Source organism: Brassica oleracea, chromosome C5, assembly GCF_000695525.1.
Source record: "Brassica oleracea var. oleracea cultivar TO1000 chromosome C5, BOL, whole genome shotgun sequence".
Lineage (NCBI taxonomy): Eukaryota > Viridiplantae > Streptophyta > Magnoliopsida > Brassicales > Brassicaceae > Brassica > Brassica oleracea.
In genome coordinates, this window is record NC_027752.1 from 37,091,437 (window position 1) to 37,112,835 (window position 21,399).

The window sequence follows — 21,399 nt, forward strand, 5'->3', positions numbered from 1 at the left end:
GTTTTGGGGATAAGATTTCAAATTTTGAAAAATAAAAAAATTAAAATTTTCAAAGGATAAACTTAGAAATGTGCTATTTTGGTCATTTTAGTTTTTGAGTGCTATTTTTGTGATATAAACTTAGAAAGGTGCTATTTTGGAGATTTGCCCTTAGTATTTTATATTTTTTATTTTGTTTTATATTTTTGTTTATAACAAATTTTTAATAATTTTATTTTTATCTTTATCTTTTTTTAACTATATCAATTATATTATTTTTAAAATCATTTGTATATTATCATTTTAAAAAAAAAATTTAATATATAATCATATCTAAAATAATATTGAAAATTAATATTTATTATTAAACCTAATACTTTTGAAGGGTTGCGCCATTTTAGCATTAGTATTTTCAATATCTTTTATTTATAATAAAGTTTTAATAATCTTATTTTTCATCTTTAATGTTTTTATTTTACCCTTATCAGCTATATCTATTTAAAAACAATTATTTATTTTTACTTTTTTAAATATTTAATATATAATTATTTTAAAGTAATATTGAAAACTTGATATTTATTTTCTCCCGCGATTTCGCGGAGTCTGCATTTTATTATATATAAAAATTAAATAATATATTTAAAATTTTAATGTCCATATATATTTTTTCCCCAGCCAGTATTTTTTTAATCCGTCTACTACACCTGGTGTTCAAAAAAAAAAAAATCCATCTACTACACACCTCTTCTCCTAAAGTTATAAATCTCCATCACCACCATTTATCTACAAAGACGCCGTACTACTGATTCATAAATTGTTTCATCAACAAGTAAAATGAGTGCGATTACTTTTCTGATGATTATGTCTTCTGATTTTTCTGTTGTTGCTTCTTAATTTGACTATCTTGCTAAGTTTTAAACCGATAAAGTACCTACTATCTATTTACTCGAACTCACTCGAATTTTGAAAAGATATATCGTGTACCACCGATAATGTGGCTAAATTACGACTAAAAGTCATGTGCATTCTTTTTCGAGGTGTTAAAAAACATTTATTTTTCGTTGGAATAAAAAAATAGTTACTTAATGAATTTGGCATATATATATATATTAAAAAGGAAAATCAGTTTATAAAATGGAAAAAAGTCGTGATTTCCCTGAAACACCCCTATATATACAAAACTCAAGTCGGTCGTCTCTGGCCTCCACAGATCAAAAATTTCTCTGAGATAAGCGAGAGGACGAAACCAATCTCCCTGTGTAAGCACCAATCTCTCCGGTTCTCAAATCTTTGTATTAAAAAATCTTCATCGTTTCTAATCTTTCGGTAATTTCTTCGGCATACGAAACCCTAGATTTCTCCGAACCTAAACATTGAATTTGATCGTGGAGAATGAGTGATCAAGATTTCGAAGGGAGTAGTGAACCAGTGGACCTTATCAATCATCCGTCAGGGATAGTTCCCACTCTTCAAAACATCGTCTCTACGGTTAACTTGGATTGCAAGCTTGACTTAAAAGCGATAGCTTTACAAGCACGGAACGCTGAGTATAACCCTAAACGTTTTGCTGCTGTGATCATGAGGATAAGGGAACCAAAGACAACAGCGTTGATTTTTGCCTCGGGAAGAATGGTCTGTACCGGAGCCAAGACCGAAGACTCCTCCAAGCGTACGCTAGGATAATTCAGAAACTTGGATTCCAAGCAAAGTTCAAAGACTTCAAGATTCAGAACATAGTAGCTTCTTGTGATGTGAAGTTTCGGTCTTGCATACTATCACGATGCTTTCGCAACCTACGAGCCGGAGATGTTTCCGGGTCTTATTTATAGGATCAGAGGGATGAAAGGGATGAAAGGAGCACAAATTGTGCTACTAATCTTTGTGTCTGGGAAGATAGTTATCACTGGATCCAAGAAGAGAGAGGACACGTACAAAGCCTTTGAGAATGTATACCCGGTCCTCACTCAATTCCAGAAGAAGTTCACCCGCTAGGCTATAGATCTTGGAGTTGTGTTATGGTCTTTTAGCTTGCTTCGATTTTCTTTTTCCTTGATTTTGATGTTTGGAATATGAGAAAGATCATATGGTGGAAGTATATTCATATTTCAAAATATCTTTCAAAGTCTTGTAATCTATATAAGGCGTAGTAGAACTGTAGCATGCTTATTATATATTCCAAGTTTAGATATTAGATTGGTGTTAACTGTTGAGAATTTTTCATGGTTCTGAGTTCTGACAGACTTAATTTTTGTTTTTATAATTGCCGTAAGAAACACGTGCCGCACGTGCGCGCGTATGGGTAAGACTGGATAAGCCCCCAAAAAAAAACTCAACGCGCGCATAAAATATCAACCACCCATTTCTCTCTCTCTCTCTAATCTATTCTTCGTGTTTCATTTCTTTACATGTAAGCACCAGCTTCTGGGTTACACGCAGACATGGCTTCTCTACCGTACGGAGTTTCTAATCTATGCAGAAACCAAGAGGTTCTGTCCGCAGCTGTACAGATTCGTCCGACTGGTCGACAAATCACAGGTTTTTTTTTTCGAAAACCCAAATCGTTTTCCACAAAAATATACTAAGATTTAGCAGAAGCGATGGTATAACTCTTCCTATGTTTCTGAGATGATGCAGGAGGAGTTAGAGCTGCGAAGAGAGTCTTGTATAATGGATTGTCATCATCAGTGAAAATAAGTGCGAGTAAGCAAAGAATGAGATGTAGAGTGAGCTCAGAATCATCTACTGAAACTGAAGAAGATTCTGCCACAAAGACCAAGGTCTCATCTTCTTCAATTTTACATCATAATTATCATTGCTTCATAGTGTCATGTCCTAAAGCAAACTCTTGTTGTGTTTTAATAACTTGGTTTACAGAAGACGCCGTTTGGATACACGAGGAAGGATGTTCTGTTGATAGGAGTTGGAGTTACTGCACTTGGTATCGGGCTAGAGAGTGGCCTTGAGGTAATCCAAGAATCAAGAAGCAAATCATGAAGGTTCTTTATTCTCTGTGTGTGTGGCTCTGAGTACGTTTGTTATCATGAACTGTGCAGTATGTGGGAGTAGATCCTTTGCAAGCAGGTAATGCTGTACAGCTGATACTGGTGCTAGGCTTGACACTGGGTTGGATATCGACTTATATCTTTAGAGTCGGTAACAAGGAGATGACTTATGCCCAGCAACTTCGTGACTACGAGTCTCAAGTCATGCAGGTTTGTGATTTCTCTCTTCAAGGACTTTAGCTTTCAGACCTTATGTGATTTACCTTAATATATGGTTGGTTTTGTAATGGGTACAGAAACGGTTGGAGAGCTTATCTGAGGCTGAGTTAGAGGCATTGATGGAACAAGTTGATGAAGAGAAGCGACAGGTTTAGTAGGCTTAGGCTCCTCTGTTGTTCCAGCCACCTGCAAAGTTAGTAAAAGAATCACAGAAACATTTTGATGTACTTTCTTGTTCCTCAATGTTGGTTGTATGATACACAAAAGAATACAAATCAAAGAATATGTTGAAACGGTTGAAGGAATCTGTCAATCAGACTCACTCAGAGCACGCCACAATACCCTCAAGGGCTTTATACAAGATGAATCAAAACACATGGGAACTAACTGAATCAAATGAATATGAAGTTATGAACATTATGTGAGTATGCACGAGGCATTTTTCTCACTTTCTAAAAAGTAACTTTACGACTTATATCTAACCCAAATGCCTTACGAGCAACGGGAATTCTGGTGAATCCGGATGAAGTCCTTTGACTAGAGACACGAATTTGAGTACACACTCGATGCTGAATAATTTGAGCTTCCATGTTGCTGAAGTCGCTGTTCTGTTTGGTCTGGCTTGAAATGTGGAATTCTTCTGCTTGATCTTCAGTGACAAGCATGAGCTTCCCCGGGATTCAATAGCCTGGATGATACTCACGTTTTCATACATCAAAAAAGAAGGGGAAAAACGACAGTGTGAGCAAAAAGCAAGAATAAACAAACTTGTTACCATCTCAAAAATGTCGGAGATGGAGCAGCTCGAGTCAAGTGAGAAATATGGAGCCGAAGAAGTATCCTTTGGCGGAGAACTCAGCTGCCTGAAGTCTTCAATGCATATGAAAAGATGTCCATCTACCACAAATAGTGACCGTGGAAGCCATGACATCTCTGCACAGTTCAATAGGGAAAATTAACACTTAAATGGTCAGTCAGTGTTGACTCAGCTTGAATCGGGTTTACTTGTAGGCAAGTAAGTACTTCTTAGCATAGATAAACCGTTCTCAATTCGATCGGCTAACAAAACAAAACTACTTCATGATGTGCATCTAATCTGCATATTTATGTGGAATACGAGACTCTGTGATTCTGAACCTAGAAACAAAAATCATTAGACTAGAACATCCCATTGAATGGAGAAAAATACCCTGAGATTTGTGGCATCGAGGCTGGATACTTTGCTCAATAGGTTTTTTTTTTAATACCATATAGTATAGAAAAGGAACCAACATTAAGAGGCTGCAACTTATTGTAAATGTGAGCTTACACACCACAAATGAAATCATGAGCCGTTGATCTAGTCTAACAATTATCTAGGCAAATTCATTGGTAGGTCAAACTATCAGGTCTTACTTCATTTACAGTTTCGGGGGAAAATGAGTTAATCATTCAAGGTGAACCATTTCTCAATCAATGATACGCGGGAGGGAAAGAACATACCTCCAAGAGTGCTTCTCTGAAACTGGAGAACACTATACTGGAATATACTCAGCTTTAAACCACCACATATTTCTTTCTCAAACATTTCCATTTGAATATTCTCCAAACTGTTATTTAAGTTTCAATACATGTCAAATCAGAAAATGGCAGAAGCAATAGTAAAAGAGCTGAAGAAAAAAAAATGATGATATAGCTCACCTTCCCAAACATTTAGATTCCGTAGCTTGAGAATCCAACACTTTAGTGATATTGAGTAAAACTGTTGTTTTCTCGATGCTCTCTGTTTTGAAAATGTACTCCGTGCCCTCCTTAAAGCGTAGCCTAAACCAGAAGAAAGAGAGAGGTTAGGGACCATGGGGACATAATCAAGTTTAAAAACGCAACCATAAGAGACTAACCTCACAACTTGAAGTCCTAGCCCAACTGAGACATCTTGTATATCATTTATAGCATGCGAACACAATAAACTTAAATTTCTGTCTGCGTACACCAGGGGTCAAGAAAAAGTGGGTCAGCATCAACAGAACATATCATATTAACACACAAAGAATAAAAGAGGAGACCAGTCTAACCTTGTGAATCAGTAGAAACATCCACGAACAGCACACACAATTTATCTTGGCTACTCCGCAGCAACACTACTTCCCTGCATTTACAGAGTACCGTCAGGTGCAAAAGAAGACACTATCTGACTAACAAGGGAACCAGAAACATATCGCTCTAATTTCATTGACCAATTTTTCATTTTCAAATTGAATACTGGAGAACCTATCATTACAAAAGAAACAAATAACTACGCAACCTCAGCGACCTTTTTTACTGCTCGGCATGCCCTATCAAGTATCATAATTCATATCTTAAAAAATAGAAGGGACTCACATTACTTTCTTTCACCTAGAACTTCAATAATAAGGGGAACAATACTCACTGTTGCGTGTAGGTGGATTCTTGCCGTAGTATGCAATCACAACATACGTAAGTCCTACAAGTCTCATCAATGCTGGAATCTGACAGCGTTGTTGTAATATACTCGTCCACTAAACCACCCATTACTTCAGGGGTTTTTTCAGCACCCCAAAATCTAGTAGTTCTCTTACTATTACAAGCCATAGTCAATGAACCTTCTTGCAAATGATCAGAAACACACCCATCTTCACCAGAATCACTGATATCAGCATCACTTCTATGAGATGTTTCTCCGCTACTTATGACACTATTATCCACCAATAGAGTAACAACTCTCTTTTTAGGCTTCCTCTTGCTTTTCCTTTTGTCAAACCAATTATAAATATGATTAACACCGGAAGCAAGCTCACTATTATGTAGTCCAGAAATAATATTATTGGTCTTTGCTTTGAACGATTCATCTATCCTCCAAGTCTTTATTATGCTACTTTTTTCTGGTTGAGAATCAAGCAAGCTTGTGCCTTTTTCAGATCCCAGAATCTCCTCGCCGGGGCTATTCTCATTAAGATGATCCACCAACATATCTTGTTCAGGATTTGATTGCTCAGAGTCATAATTTTCATTTTCACTGCAGCTGCTCGAGCTATCAGACGATGCTACTGAGTAAGAATCTGCTGATAGCTGCAAGATTTCTTCCACCAGGTTATGACGTCGGTGTAAGACATCCTTTTGGTAGTGAGGGGGTGGTTGCATATATGTTGAGGGTGAAAATGATCCTGTTATATCGTGAGTAGCATCCAATGTTGACATGTTTCCTTTTTCATCTGGCTTCCCATCAAGAAGATATGCTTGATCCTTCTGATTTAGATCTGTAATTTGGAAACCGGGTAAAGGCCCTGGTGGATATCTCAATGCTTCCTTGTGATGCTTCGGGTTTTTTCCATTCTTTGTGTAGTACTTTTTCTCTGAATCAATACTCCAGCCGTCTTTTCTGACATCCACAAAATCCTCTGACGGATGATCCATCCACTCCTTAACCTCTCGCAGCCAAAGAACCGAACGTTCTTTCTTCAACTTTTCAACTTTACTTATTAGACCAAAGATATCATCTTCGTGATCGGACTTGATATTCTCCTCTTTGCTTTGAGTCTCGAGTTCACATGAAGCAGACTCTTGGTCAGAATTTACATAAGTACTCTCTTCCTCAGTGTCAATAGACGCGAGCCGGTAGATTTTCGACTGTGACTGTGAGAGTGAAAAAGGACAACAATAAGCTTTTAATAATTACACCACAAAACAAACCAAGAAACTGAAACTCTGAAAGAAAACATAGAGAAGCTGCCTATCAAGTGATGTATATCTTCAAGATGCTTTCAAAAACTCGTTCCATACTACAGTAACTACACCCCTTAATTGGTTTGGATATATTCTTATATTTTCCCTGCTTAGGGTTTAGTGTCAGTGTGTCACTCAGAAGAAAAGGGCCACTACAGTCACAAGCACATTATATATATGTAAATAAACTGTAATTGAAGTCTCTGTCGTTAACCTTTTTTCTATTGAAGCTTCCTTCATCATCAGCTTCCTCTCTAGCCGGAGAGTAGAACCCATAGCTAGCAGGCTGAGTTTTCCTACGGGTAACAACAACCTGCCTCTTCCAAAATTCTCTATTCCCAATTTGTTTGCCATCTAGCTTTAACTGAAACGCAGCACAGATAGGAAGAATCATTATGAATCAAGCAGAAACTGAATTGGTGCAAAGTCGGTCTTTTTAACAAGATTATGTAGCCTCTGAAACAAAACTTACATCATTTGGACGAGCAACGTAGCTGAGGACATTTGCCCTGTACCATCGAGCACAGCAAAACGGATTTCCTTCCAGCCACAAGTCTGTCAAGAATGAAAGACTCCCAAGGAATTCCAATTCTGAGAAGTCTGAAATAATATTGAAGGAAACATCAAGGCCTTCAAGTGACTTCAAATTCTCAATCCCACGCAATGTAGTTAGAGCGTTGTTCCTCAAAACAAGTTTAACAAGGTGACATGATACCTGCATAGTCCAAAGAAAAAGGTGCATGGGTCCCCTAGGATACTAAAAATCTAAATAATATCTTTAGCAAACACATCAAAGTGTTCTTATATCTATGTGAGTTCAAACTAAGCCATATATAGTAACCAACAAACGCAAAAGTTAAGTAACTTCATATCAAAAGAAATCTATAAAAAAGGACATGCAGAAACCTGAAGTAACCCACCTCGCTCAAGTGAGAGATTTTTCTGAGTTGATTGAAACCTAGATCAAGGTGTTTCAGCTTGGAACACCTCCGAAGATTATCCACCTTCGCAAACTTGTTCCGACTCAGATCAAGCGACTCAACAGCTGGGAGAAGTTGCAACGACTCATCCATAAGCAAGAGACGGTTACAAGCGCAAGAAACGAAAGCCAACTTATTCCACTGTGGTGAATCCTTTATCTCGGCGATTCTACTAGCAAACACATGCCGCAACGCATCCTACAGTAGGTGTAAACCTGGTAAAGATTAGTCAGGAACACTTCCAAAAAATATTCAAAGACAAGCAACAACACATGAATAAACTCATACATCAACCTTGTTCTTGAAACGTCCTGAAGAAATGAGAAACCTCACAGCGATCATTGCTTATTCCAAATACACTAATAGTTCAATCTCCCTACAATCTAAAGCAACAGAGAAACTAATAATCCCCACACAATGCCATCGCAGAATGCACTAAACCAAGGAAACAAACAAAAACGAAAAGAGGAGAGGAGAGCTCACAGTGGAATTGTGGCAGATCAACTTCTCCAAGGTGTGCCTGAGTTCGAGCAATCCCTTAGCAGACGAAGTGGACAAATCACACCCGCGCAGCTCCAAGACCTTAAGCCTCGCAAAGGGAAGAAGAGAGAGCGGCGTGGGATCACGAGCCGGCGAAGGAAGCGAGGAGACGACTTTCAGAGAAGGGAGGAGGCGGAGGATACGTCGGAGCTGCTCTAAGGCGCGGTAATCACCGATATCGGAGACGTAGGCGCGGAGATAGTCAACGGGAGCTCCGGAGAGCATACGCTCGACTTCGCGGAGAGATTCGAGGCGGAGATGGACGTAGTGAAGCCCCGCGGGGTTGAGCTTGAGGACATCGGTGGCGTCGATGAGCGAATCGGCGTTTTCTTCGAGGAACCTCTCGAGATTCTCCAGGTATCGATCTCCCGTCACGATCGCCATGAGAGATTCGAAGGAGATTTAGGGATTTGACTCGTTCGATAGCCGGAACGGAAAGGCGCGGGAGTCGGGGGAAGGGCGAGGGTGCTCTAGAGAGAGAAAGAGGAAATAGAGGTGAATAGAGAAACTACCATGGCTGATGCCTAGAGATTGTTGGAGAGAAATGGGCAAATAGGAAACAGCGAGGATGATTCTCTGATCTCTCTCTCTCTCTTTCTCTCAATCTAAACAACAACCTGGGGACAAGACTGAGATTAACACCTGGCAACTATGCATTAATCAAATCATTTCTTATACAATTTGCCTTACACAATTACTTAGGTGATGATTGTTTTGTTAGATTCTAGATTTTGGTTTTTAGTTTTTGTATTTTGGTTTTTGGTTTTTAGTTTTTGTTTTTTGATTTTGCAGTAGATTTTGGTTCTTTGAAAAACTTGATTGGTGGTTTTTTATTTTGGTTTTTAGTTTCTGATTTTTGCTTAAAAAAAAAGAAATTTTAAATATTATGAATAGTAAAATATATATTATTGAAAAATAAAAAATAAAAAACTATCATCAAAGCATTCATAATTTTTTTAAAAAATATTTTAAAACAAAAAAATTAAATATAAAATAAAAATTATCTTGTATCCCATAAAGATGCAGAAATTTGATCTCGAATGCCTTCCATATAGTGCACATGAGTGTTATTACGTTCTTCGTCTTCATATGAATCAGAGTCTTCAGTTGGTACATTACCAGTTGGATAGTCCGAATCAAAATCAACATCTCCTAAATTTGATAGCTTGATAAAATTATGTAGAGCCATTGTAGCTGTAATGAAATAAAACCTCAGTCATACGGCCCAATCGGCGATAAATATCATATAATTTTTTTATAGAATAAAATTTATTTTTCAGTGGAAGCCATTCTGGATTTTGACATGTTGCTTTACTTTTTTTTTCTAAAGGACCAGTACGCCAATTTATTTTTTCCATTTCATTTTCATATATTTCAAGAAATATATGAACTTTGCTATCGTTCCATAGTATTTTTCCCTTTAATAGTAATATCATACATAAGTTAGTCAATTAAACTATATAATCAGTTAATTAAAATAATTTATTTAGTAAATAAATATCTCTTTGCTATTTGATGATTGTCCTTGGTGTGCCATACTTATAAGAAAACACACCATTAATAGTTAAATTTATTTAACTTAATATTATAAATAAACTACTAATATCTATAGAGGTAAATTCCTACGCACATGTTATTATAATAATTATAAACAATGCATGTATTTATGTTGTAATTATATCTTAGAATAAAATTTTAATTCTTTACTGTAGATATAATATAAAAAGATAGAAACCGTACCTTTAACAATAAGCTAACAAAAAAAAACAGAAAAAATCATTTTTGTTTTTGCACGTAGATTTCTTAGGGAGAATCCAATAGAATAGGGATTTTGGTTTTTGGAAAAGAAAGAGTAAAAGTAAGCAAAAACCAGTTTCCCTAAAAAATAGGAAATCTATTTTGTCAAAATCATGATTGGATAAAGAGTAGATTTTGGAAAATCAAAAACCAGAAACCAGTGCAGAATCTACAAACAATCAACCTCTTAGTTGCTAATCATTGGTATTGATAACGTTTTTTTTTCATAAAACTGTTTCACATACATTTGCTGAGAAGTAAATAGTCACAGCTTTTTTTTTTTGACATCAAAAACTCCATAATTTATTAAGAAGTTTTCATGTGGTTGGTGTGAACCATCCAGCTAGGGGATCTAGTGTTTACATGGGAAAAGATGAAGCCGCAAGCGCGAGCACCTTTTGCAAGGCCGTCTGCTCGGACGTTACAAGAACGAGGTATAAAACGTATGGAGCAAGAATTAAACATAGAATGAAGATGGTGAAACTCTTCAAATTCGACCAATAAAGATGACCAGTCGTCTTCTTTGTCTTCTGTAATGATCTTGACCAGTTGTAGACAGTCCGTCTCAAAAGTCATATCTAGTTGATCCAATTGGAGTGAGGATTTCATGGCCCACAACAGAGTATGAAGCTAGGCATGTAGGGGGGGTTAAGCTTCGGTTATTAGTAAATGAACCGAAGGTTGTAAGCCCATCCTCGTCCGTAAGGACCATTCCTCCGCCAATAAGAGCATCGTCTTGGTGCCAAGAGGCGTCAATCGAGCATCGAGGGCCGAGGGGTTGCGTATCGGGTGGTGGTTGGGTTTCCTCTTCGCCTTGGGATGTGTGTAAGGTTTGCGCTAGTCTTCAGTCGACTGCTTCTGATATAGCTGTTTGTACTGTATCTAGAGGGGGAGTGTCTTTCCCGTTAAAGAGTTTGCCATTTCGAGCTTTCCAGATATACCACAAAAGCCATGGCACGTTATCAAAAATCGAGGACGGGATGCCTAATTCTTTCGCTCACCAGAGGGTGTGATTAAGGTTACTGGGAGCTGAGTTGCTCGGGAACAAGCCCGGAGAGTGAGGGACATGGGCGAGAGCCCAGACCTAAACAGAGGGAGGACACTCGAAAAGTAGATGATTGACTGATTCGTTGTCGGCTCCGCATCGCGGACAGTTCCTCTCTGAACTACAGTGACGATCTGAAAGTCTACCACAAACCGGAACGCAGTCGGATAGGGCATTTCAGATAAAATGTTTGATCTTTCGTGAGGTCTTGATGGACCATACTTTGGCCTTTAGACTCGTAGTACTTGGCTCGGATACCAAAGGAGGTGCACGGTTTGTATCCATCTCCATCGCTAAGGTGTACCCGGACTGAACCGAGTAAGCTCCAGACTTTGTGAAGGCCCAATTGTAGTTGTCGGGTCTGTGGGAGCGCGGGAGTCTCAAACTCTGGATAAGGGGGATGTCGCGGGGTGATAGTAGTTGATGGAGAAGCGGGAGGTTCCAGTCGTGAGACAAAGGGTCGATGAGATCACAGACGCGAAGGTTGGGGTTAAAGGAGGGACAACAGGGGATAGCTGGCCGTGGCTTCACGTCTGGTATCCAATGATCGGACCAGACCATGGTGTGATTGCCCGTTCCGATTGATCGTCTCAGGCCGGCTTTCAGGAGCGGTTGCGCGGCCATCAAGCTACGCCAGACATACGAGGGAGAGCTTGCCCTTGTGACGTCCACCGGAGTTGACAGGCGAAAGTATCTCCCTTTTAGAACTCTAGCAAGGAGTGACGTTGGATGTTGGATCAACCTCCAGAGCTGCTTCGCAAGTAGTGCAAGATTAAAGTTTCTAAAGTCTCGAAAGCCAAGTCCTCCCTTATCTTGGGGAATGCATATACTCTTCCATGCAATCCAATGTAGTCCTTTGTTATTTTGTTTTGTGCACCACCAGAAGCGGGAGATGGCACTGGTTAGCTTTCTAGTGATCTCTAGTGGGAGCAGAAAACAACATGACATAGGTTGGGAGTGCTTGAGCCACAGACTTGATAAGTACCTCTTTCCCTCCTTTGGAGAGGAGTTTCCCGGACCATAAGTTAATACGGTTCTGGAGTCGGTCTTGGATAAAGGCGAAGGCTTGTTTTTTACTTCCACATATTTTCTCCGGTAGCCCGAGGTAGACTCCCATTCCACCTTCCTTCGAGATCCCGAGAGAGCGTTTGAGTTCTGGCTTGATATCCGGAGGAACTTTGCTTCCAAAGAGGATGAACGATTTGTTTACATTCAGTTGTTGCCCAGAGGATGAACCATAGGTGTTGATAATCCGCACTAGTTCAGAGCATTGCTGGACGTCAGCTTTACAGAAGAACAGACTATCGTCTGCGAAGAGAAGATGGGAGACTGGTGGGATGTTTCTGGTGATCTTGAGTCCAGTGGTTCTTCCCTCCCTTTCCGCTCCCTGAATGTGGGATATAAGAGCTTCCGTGAGGAGAATAAAGAGAAAGGGTGATAGGGGATCGCCTTGTCGAATGCCTCGCGAGGGAGTAATATTTCCTTTCGGTTCGCCATTCAGTAGGACCTGGTAAGAGACTGACGAGATACAGAGTTTGATCCATGACACCCACTGCGTAAAGAAGCCTAGTTTCAGTAGGAGTGCTTCGACGAAAGACCATTCCACTCTATCAAAAGCCTTGCTCATATCGGTTTTGATCGCTACGAACTTTGATCGGCAGCCGGGGTTCGTACGTAAAGCATGGAAAACTTCGTGGACGGCGAGAATATTGTCTGTGATCAGACGCCTGGCTACGAAAGCCGATTGGGTCTTCGAAATTATTTTTGGGAGGCATTTCTTGAGACGCTTGCTCATGAGTTTAGAGATGATTTTGTAAGAGACGTTACACATACTTATTGGCCTAAATTCTTTCATTTCCGTTGGTCTTTCTGTCTTGGGGATGAGGCAAATATTAGTCTGGTTTAGGCGTGGATCCATAGTACCATTCGTGAAGAATTCCTTCACTGTAAGTCGTACTGTCTCCACCGTAATGCCCCAATACTTCTGGAAAAATAGGCTCGTCATTCCATCCGGACCGAGAGCTTTGTCCGGGTTTATATCAAATATTGCGCTCTAGATCTCATCATCTGATGGAATTTTTGTAAGGGCTTCGTTCATGGCTGGTGTAACCTTCTCAGTAATGTACTGGAGTGAGTCATCGAAGTCCGAGGGGTTCGACGAAGGGAACAGAGTCTGAAAGTACCCTGTCGCTACTTGTTCCAGATCATCGTCCGTTTCTGCCCATGTACCATTTGTTCATAGTAGCTTCAAGACACGGTTTCTTGCTCTCCTTTGTTTGGTGGTAGCATGAAAAAACTTTGTATTACGGTCTCCCTCTCGTAGCCAATTTGCTCGGCTCTTTTGTTTCCAATAGAGTTCCTCGTCTCTGAACGCTGCTGAGGTTCCACTTAAGATTCAAGATTGCCTCAGTGGAGAAGTTATCGTCAAGCTGAGCTTGCTCAAGTTGGCATTTTATCTCTTCAATCTTTTTGGTCGTGTTGGAGGGGTTGGCCCGTTTCCATCTGGATATAACTTTCCTACAGAACACGATCCGGTCGTGTAGATCATCTCGATCAAATAGGTTTGGATTGTTCCAACCCTGAAGAATGGTCTCACGGAAGCCCTCCTTCCCAATGCATCTCTTATCGAATTTGAAACCTCGTCTCCCAGGCTTCTTAATAGAGAGAAAACGCGAGAGGATGGGGTGGTGGTCCGAGCCCCATAAGCGAAGATACTCCACATTTGTGTGAGAGAAGCAATGGTGCCAGTCCTCGTTACCCACATCACGGTCTAGTCGACATTGAACTTTGCCATTGCTTCTATTACCTACCCAAGATAGGGGGTTTCCTGAGTATGAGAATTCAATCATTCCACAATTAGCGAACATGTTTCTGAAGGGCAGGAAGGATGATTCACTACGTTTGCGACCGCCTTTTTTTTTCCAGATTACTGGTGATTTCATTAAAGTCTCCAAGCATGAGCCATGCTCCAGATCTATTAAGGCTCATGCGGGTCAAACGTTCCCATACATTTTCTCGGTAATTAATAACCGGATCACCATAGACAAATGTGATATAGGCTTTATGTCCTGCTATGGTTGCCTCGATATCGATCATGCGATTATCGGAATAAAGAATTGTAACTTCAAAAGAATCTAAATAGAAAAGAGCTAGTCCACCGCTTCGACACTCTGGTTCCACGGTGAACAATTTATTATATCCAAATTCAAACTGAAAATCCTGAAGAAAAGAAAAACTATTTTTTGTTTCTGAAAGAAAAAGAAAAGAAGAAATAAAACAACGGTGCAGTTCCCGGAGATGTTTCTTGGTCAGGTATGCTCCGGCTCCCTGACAATTCCAAGCTATGGCACTCATATCCTCTTACTGGGTGGTTTCTGGGACACCACCGAACCTGAGAGAGACAAAGGTTTTTTGCTTAAAGCAGAAGGAAACACCTCATTACGAGGGACAGCAGGGGAGGAGACAGTAGAGGGATTACCCAGAGTGCTTCGCTTACGAGGAGAGCGACCTCAAAGCTGATTGAGCTTCTTTGAAGCCTTTGATGCCTTTGACCTTTTAATCCCGGGTTCTTTGGAACGAGTTTCTTAAGGTACCCTTTTGCAGAGGTCATGGGAAGCGAGGCACGTTGGGTTATGTCCTGAGTCTGGGCGAGAGCATTTTTTGCTTGAGATGGAGCCGTAGGGAGTGGAGCCATCGAGAGATCTTCCTGCAGTTCATTTGTAGTCTCAGCATTATCTGGAGAAAGTTGTGAGATGGCATCGATCTTTTCCGCGTTGTCGTCTGGAACCTCATCAAGGAGATCATCTTGTCTAGCATCTTTGCGTCCATCTCCAAACGTTCTGTTTCCATAACCATACTATCAACAAGAGCTAGCTCATCTTCAGTGAGAGTGATCTCAGGGTCCTGGCCAAGGTCTAAATCAATGTCCAAGTCGAGTTGCTTTGGGACGTTGTTCTTATGACCAGGAGAGGAAGCTTCCGGTCTCGGAGATATGGTATGCTGGTGAGTTTGATGCCTGTTTTCTGGATCACGAATGATGACGGAGGATGACCGGGCCCGAGGTTCGCGATCGCGGGAAGTTGGGGTATCAGTGATGTGAGCTTTCCCCTTAATTATTCTTAGGCGTTCCTCAGCAGTTTCTGTGAGTGGGCTCTTAGGATGTTCTGTCCTGTTAACATCTCCTAGGTCCAGGTGGCCCAGTTGGTCGGAGATGGTTCTCTGAGAGTCCGAGACAGCTCGGGTTGGGGCGTCTTTCGCCGATAGGGGAGCTCGGGAAGATACTGGCACCATATCAGTGTAAGGGTTTGTCGTTGGCGGGGAACGTGGACGCCAGGCTCGAGTTTCCTGATGACGATGATTTGAGTACCTTCCTCTGTAAGACTCTGTTTGTTTAGGCTCTATGTTCTTCTGCGAGTATGGTATCTCTCCGTGAGGAGAATTAGAAGAAATATCCTTCCCATTTCCATAGGCGGAAGAAGCACGGGGTGGAAGCTCTAGACGTCTCCAGACATCGTCCTTGCGAGGATGATCCCGATAAGATGATTCCCGCTCTTTAGACAATTCCTTTTGATAGGGGTGGTAAGCTATGTTTTCACGGGGTGTTGAGAGCTTCTGTCTTTTTTCTTCTCTTCGATAGTCGCTCTGGGGTTGATTTGAGGAGGAGATTCTATGTCTCCCTGGATTAGGGGAATGGCACCCATTTAGGGGGGAGCGAGGTCGTTTCATGGTCCCTGTCGTAAGAGAAGGCGGGTCTGCTTGAGCATTAAGCTCTGCTCGTTGTTGCCGTTTGAGTTCTCGTTCCTCCGGAGTAAGTTGGGGACATGCATTTTCATCGTGTGAGATCATGTGGCAGGTAAAACAGTATCGGTGGAGACCCTCATAGGAGAAGAAAATCCTTCCTATGTCACCGTTTGGGAACTCTATACGACGCTCGAATTGCAGGAGCTTGTCAACGTTGACATATACTTGGATTCTTGCTCGTTTCGAGTCTAGGGAGGTCCAAGTTCCTAGAGGTTTTGAGATCGCAATGAAGGTATGATCATTCCAGAAGTGGACTGGGACCCCTGTTACACTTATCCAGAAAGGGATTGTGTTAGGGAAGGATTCACTGGTAAACGGTTCCCAGCGTTCGAGCGCGAAACTCCATTGATTAAAATGACAGGGGCGTTTGTTTAGGACAGAGAGTAGATTTGTTTCATTATCGAAGTCAAACTGGAAACGCCCGTTGCCGAGATTTAAACCACGAACTCGGCCTTCTACGTTCCAAATCCTGTTACGGGGGAGGAGATGGATCAAAGCATCAATGCTCCGTCCCTGGAGATTGAAAACTCGTCCAATGAGCATCATACGGAAGCGCTCCGTCACAGCATTGAGGTCGCAGTCGGGGATCTGGATAATCTTATCCTCTGATTCAAGCTTGCGGCGTACGTTGGAAGAGCTTTCATTGCGCACTATCATTGATGATTGAGTCATTGAGCGGGGGAACGTAGCAGTAAGCTAGAGGAGATGGCTGGTAAGAAGCGTAGCAGTAGACTAGAGGAGGGACAAAAGGGCTTGCGAGTCCGTGATCAAAAAGGAGAAGACTTGGCAAAGAAGCCAGAGGAGAATTGAGATCAGAGAGAGAGCGGTAGAGACGACATAACACACAAGGAGTGTAGGTAGTCTCCCTTGTGGGTCTGGAGAGGATGCTGGCTCAGATCGGAGAAGGCGCCGGAGGGGGGGGGGACTTCAGATCTGGAAATCGCCTTCGGGGTCGCTTGCGGCTAGAGCTTTCATCTTTTTTTCTGATAGTGAAACTTCATTTAAGAAGTAAAATAGTCACAGCTAATTCATGGAATTTCAAAATAAACTCACACCTCGTTCAGCTAAATTTTTCCATTAAAATTTTAAATTCAAATTTCATGTTGACAAAGAAAAAAAATTCAAATTTCATACCTTTAGTTTTCTCTATATTTATTTATTTTTCTTTTGAATAAACATAGCTCTCAGATCTCAATAGTTTCCAAGATGCACAATCGATCAAATATTTGTTTCCATTCCGTAAATATAGAATGAAAGTATCTTGATTGGCATTGTAACATTTGGATGATATTTTCTTTATAAACAAAAGTTAACGTCTTTGAAATTTGATGAAAAATATCATTAAACAAAAAAATGACAATAGATTAGAAAAGTACACAGCGAGAGAGTCAACGACATTGCGGCAAAGATCCCATCGACACAGTGGAATATTCAGAATTTAGTATAATTTATAAATCAACATACAAAAATTTGAGTTCATAAACAAAGCCAAACTAAGTATAATATAAAATCAAATAAACACATCGCAAAACCGCAATTTTAACTTTAAACAAATGATTTTGTTTTATTAGTGATACAAAGATAAAACATAAACTGTTGCTGATAGTCTACCAAAAAAAAAAGAAGAGAAAATGTGATTACAAGCATTCGTTCCAACCGCACAAATGGCATTCACTTCGAACTCTTTTCATATCATAGAAGAAGAAAATCTATCACAATATCGTAGTTTTTGAGTATTTGGGTGTTGCCCCTTTTGATTATGAAATTTTAACCATTATCCACTGCAATTATTACTTCAGCAGACAAGTGACAAAAAGAATGAGGCTTTGATTTGATCAAAGAAAAGCATATCTGCGGGCAGACTTTGGTTTGAGCCTCTTGTAAGCCATGAAAGTGACAGCTGCCGAGAGAGAGTACCTGTTCATCATCAGACACAAGCACAATTTCGCTCATTAAATCATAGCACCAATTTTAAGACCAAACAATACCATGTTTCTGTATTGTAGTTACCATGTTATACAGTAGTTGAGATGATCCTGTGGCATGACTTTACTCCGGATCAAAGTGTTGATGTCTTTCGGGACAGGATACGGTCTACTCCGATCTATGTCCTCGTGAACGTCCTCTACGTAAATTGTGTCTTCAGGAAGACCTATGGCACGAGCCATTGCAGGAACGTCTACGTAGAACCACTGCCCTGTGCTTGGATCATTGGCCGGAACAAATATGCTCGGGTTCTCCCCTCCCCTGATCACACCAACAACTTCTACAGGCTTAACCGCTGACACATGCTCCTGCAAGATTTCAGTTTTCACAAGTCATAACGTATGTTAAAGACGCAAAACAAAAAGAGCGAATCTTTGCAGATAGCTAAAAACTCAATAGGCGAATCAAAGCAAGTTTCTGAACAAGACTAACCTTGGGAATCACTGGCGTCTTAGACCAAAATTTCCACCATGAATGTTGCTCACTGGAGAGTGGTTTGGCTATTGTTGACTCATTTGTAACGGAGTCTGACTCGGTGGATTCTTGTGACTTGTCTCTCCAACTACGAGGAACCCATCCGCGATTCACCAGAATAGGCGACTGCATGCTAGTTTGACAAGGGAGAAGAACAATCCAAACTTCAGGAAAGGCCAAAAAGATGAAAGCTAGAACTAAAACTAGCAATCAAAGCTTAGGTGACAATTCAGCAAAGACAAATAACACTAATATGTATCTAACTAAATCTCAAACTCATAATTAGTTAGATGCAGTAACAGTTATCGACCAAATGATCTTTAGTATTTCATTCTTATCTTAGCCAATCTGAATATCCCAAATAGTATAGATAAAAACCTATTACTTGGATAGGGTTGACAAAAAAAAGTGGATAGTATAGGCAAAGGGGTTACAAAAAAGAAGAAAAAGCGAGGAGAAAGGATCATTACCCTCACCTATCCAGGTCACCAGGGATTGGCATTAGAGGTGTGATGACATAGTATCCATTTTCAGTCACTCCCGATATGGACCTAGACCGTGGACCCAAATAGATAGACTTTTGCTCGTCAAACACGCCCTTGCAACTAACCCGTCTAAATTCCAAGGCATCAAGGTTCTTATCAGGAGGATGGTCTGCGTTTAGCTTCATTGGTTCCATTTTCAACCGTTGTTGTTGGTACTCCAGTGTTTTGATCTGCGTTAACAAGGAATGCAAAAGCACCAACGATTAGTAAAATGTGCTAGCTTCAGCAACCATTTAGAAGATAAAAAGGAAAGAAACCGAGACATGGGAGTGGTAGCTAACACTGAGAATGCATTATTAGGGCTCAAGCATTAGTAGTCTATAATAAAAATGCCATTAGATCACTTACATGAAAGACTTACTAAGAGCCAAACATCAACGTAATACACATAAAGACTCGCTGGAATCAGAGATTTTTATTTTAACTTAACTAATCTACATGGCAAAAATCACAAAACTTAATTGCTTCTACATAGATCAGTGTGTGTTTAATCAGAATTTCCACAAGAGAATGTAAAGGATCACACAGATCTCACTACTTTCCCCATCACAAAACCACATGTATTCCCAGCACGAGACAACAAGTAAAGGTGAATTCTTTCACCGATTGAAAGAGCTGAAGAAGAAGAAGAGACACTGACCTTTTCTTCTCTTCTGACGATTTGCCATGAACCGAGACCGAAGGTAATCGCTCCAGGCAAGAACAACAGCAGTTGTGTCCACTTCGACCCTCGTTTCTTGTCTGAAAGGACTCAAACATTCAGAAACGATTCTTAATATCCCTGCACAGTGGTTGACTAACCATACCTTGCGGTGGAGCTGGGGGACTCGTTTGGCTTCCAAGCGCGGCGGAGGTAGAGAAAGAAGAGTCGGCGACGGCGGAGAACTGTCTCTGGATGGAATGGGAGGTAGAGATAGTGGTTGTGGCAGAGAACATGTGGCGGTGAGCTTTCGATCTGGTTAGGATTTTAGACAAAGATGTCGCCATCTTCTTCTTCTTCTTCTTCGTCTCTCTCGTCAAGATTTTTGATCGCCGGGGAGAAGTGAAGTAAAAGGGTTTTTGCCTCCACGACGACTTGTCTGCTACAGCGGAAATGAAATGGCTCCAGAGATTTGCAGAGCTTTGATCCTCTGCGCACGGGTGCATCTAAGTTCCAGTGTGATTCATAATATAACATGTTTAGCTTTGGATTTCATGTGCAGTTCTCTCTTAATATATTTGTGACACTGGTATGAATATGATTATGTAAAATACGCTATTTTATTTCATTAATGGAAAATAAGTAAATTTTTGGTATCATATAAAAAGACACAGCGGAATATAAAATTACACAGAGGTTGTTTGTATGACTATGCAAGTTTTAACAGAATCAACTCACCTGTGACTAATTTCGGTGGAAAATCTTTGTTATTCGGTTTCTTGAACAAATCTTTTAGCCTAAGATTCCTTGAAACATGTTTAGACTTTGAATGATATCCTAAATGTGAAAACCAAGCGTGTTGTTTCGAATTGAAAGGAAAAAGAGTGACCGAGTGGATACATAAAGTTAACCACACCTACAAATAATTATTAGATGCTCGGAAACTGACCACAACTATCAAGGAAAAATGGCCTATTTCAAGCGTGAACTTCATCCGTAGTGTCTATTCTTTCCGGAACTTTGTAGCAGTGTGTATTTCATACTGAACTAAATAAAAATTTAATATACTACATGAACATTAATGCATTGTGTTTTTTCATTATCGAACTTTTAGCAGTGTATGTTCCATACCGAACTAAATTTTTTTTTTTCAAAAAATACTACATGAACTTTTAAAATCATGTTTCTCTATATGTTGATCGTTAAAGGTGTTATTCATCCGTTAATTTATCAAAACGACATTATTTTGGATGAGTAATGTAAAATTAAAAATTAAAAATATTACGTGAACTCTCAAAATCGTGCTTATAAATATTAACCGTCAAAGGTGTTAGTTATCCATTAATTTATCAAATAAATTCTGTAAAGTTAAAATTTAATTTTTGGGAGATTCAAACTCTCACACTGGTGGACAAGCATAAAGTAAATATTTGAATTAGTAATAAATAATTTAAACTTATAAAATAATAATTTTTAAAGATAAATTTAAAAACATAAGTAATTATATATTTATTTGATAAAACTAAAACAATAAAAATTTGATAACATTTATTTGATTAAACTAAAAATATATATAAGTTCATGTTTACACAATTTATACAAGAAAGTTATTTTAGTTTATAGATGTTATCCAAAACGACGTTGTTTTGAGAAATTAAGTTATTTTGGT

At 39.8% G+C, this 21,399-nt stretch overlaps 3 protein-coding genes and 1 pseudogene across 8 annotated transcripts; 2 read left to right on the forward strand and 2 right to left on the reverse strand.

Moving 5' to 3' along the window:
* Positions 1–1,250: 1,250 nt before the first annotated feature.
* LOC106294033 lies at positions 1,251–1,971 on the forward strand (annotated as a pseudogene).
* A 329-nt stretch (positions 1,972–2,300) lies between these two features.
* On the forward strand, positions 2,301–3,505 carry LOC106295170. Of its 2 annotated transcripts, none has more exons than XM_013731000.1 (5): positions 2,301–2,514; positions 2,614–2,756; positions 2,854–2,943; positions 3,033–3,191; positions 3,278–3,505. In XM_013731000.1, exons 1-5 carry the CDS (start codon positions 2,418–2,420, stop codon positions 3,353–3,355), a joined length of 567 nt encoding a protein of 188 aa, XP_013586454.1. In that variant the 5' UTR covers positions 2,301–2,417; the 3' UTR covers positions 3,356–3,505. The 2 variants fall into 2 exon arrangements, with proteins under 2 accessions (XP_013586454.1, XP_013586455.1); XM_013731001.1 differs by having other exon boundaries at positions 2,857–2,943.
* Positions 3,414–9,040, reverse strand: LOC106295169. 4 transcript variants are annotated; one of them, XM_013730998.1, is made up of 12 exons: positions 8,387–8,567; positions 8,198–8,286; positions 7,844–8,101; positions 7,396–7,638; positions 7,138–7,287; positions 5,611–6,833; positions 5,255–5,328; positions 5,081–5,162; positions 4,881–5,003; positions 4,683–4,789; positions 3,976–4,133; positions 3,414–3,888 (listed from the first exon to the last, which is right to left on the reverse strand). In XM_013730998.1, the coding sequence occupies exons 2-12, from the start codon at positions 8,243–8,245 to the stop codon at positions 3,679–3,681; spliced, it is 2,676 nt and encodes an 891-aa protein (XP_013586452.1). In that variant the 5' UTR covers positions 8,246–8,286; positions 8,387–8,567; the 3' UTR covers positions 3,414–3,678. The 4 variants fall into 4 exon arrangements, with proteins under 4 accessions (XP_013586452.1, XP_013586451.1, XP_013586450.1 ...); XM_013730997.1 differs by having other exon boundaries at positions 8,192–8,286; XM_013730996.1 differs by lacking the exon at positions 8,198–8,286 and having other exon boundaries at positions 8,387–9,040.
* An 8,715-nt stretch (positions 9,041–17,755) lies between these two features.
* LOC106292603 (surfeit locus protein 1) lies at positions 17,756–20,218 on the reverse strand. 2 transcript variants are annotated; one of them, XM_013728220.1, is made up of 6 exons: positions 19,897–20,218; positions 19,731–19,837; positions 19,022–19,260; positions 18,504–18,678; positions 18,096–18,379; positions 17,756–18,002 (listed from the first exon to the last, which is right to left on the reverse strand). In XM_013728220.1, exons 1-6 carry the CDS (start codon positions 20,075–20,077, stop codon positions 17,921–17,923), a joined length of 1,068 nt encoding a protein of 355 aa, XP_013583674.1. In that variant the 5' UTR covers positions 20,078–20,218; the 3' UTR covers positions 17,756–17,920. The 2 variants fall into 2 exon arrangements, with proteins under 2 accessions (XP_013583674.1, XP_013583675.1); XM_013728221.1 differs by having other exon boundaries at positions 19,731–19,831; positions 19,897–20,217.
* Positions 20,219–21,399: the final 1,181 nt, after the last annotated feature.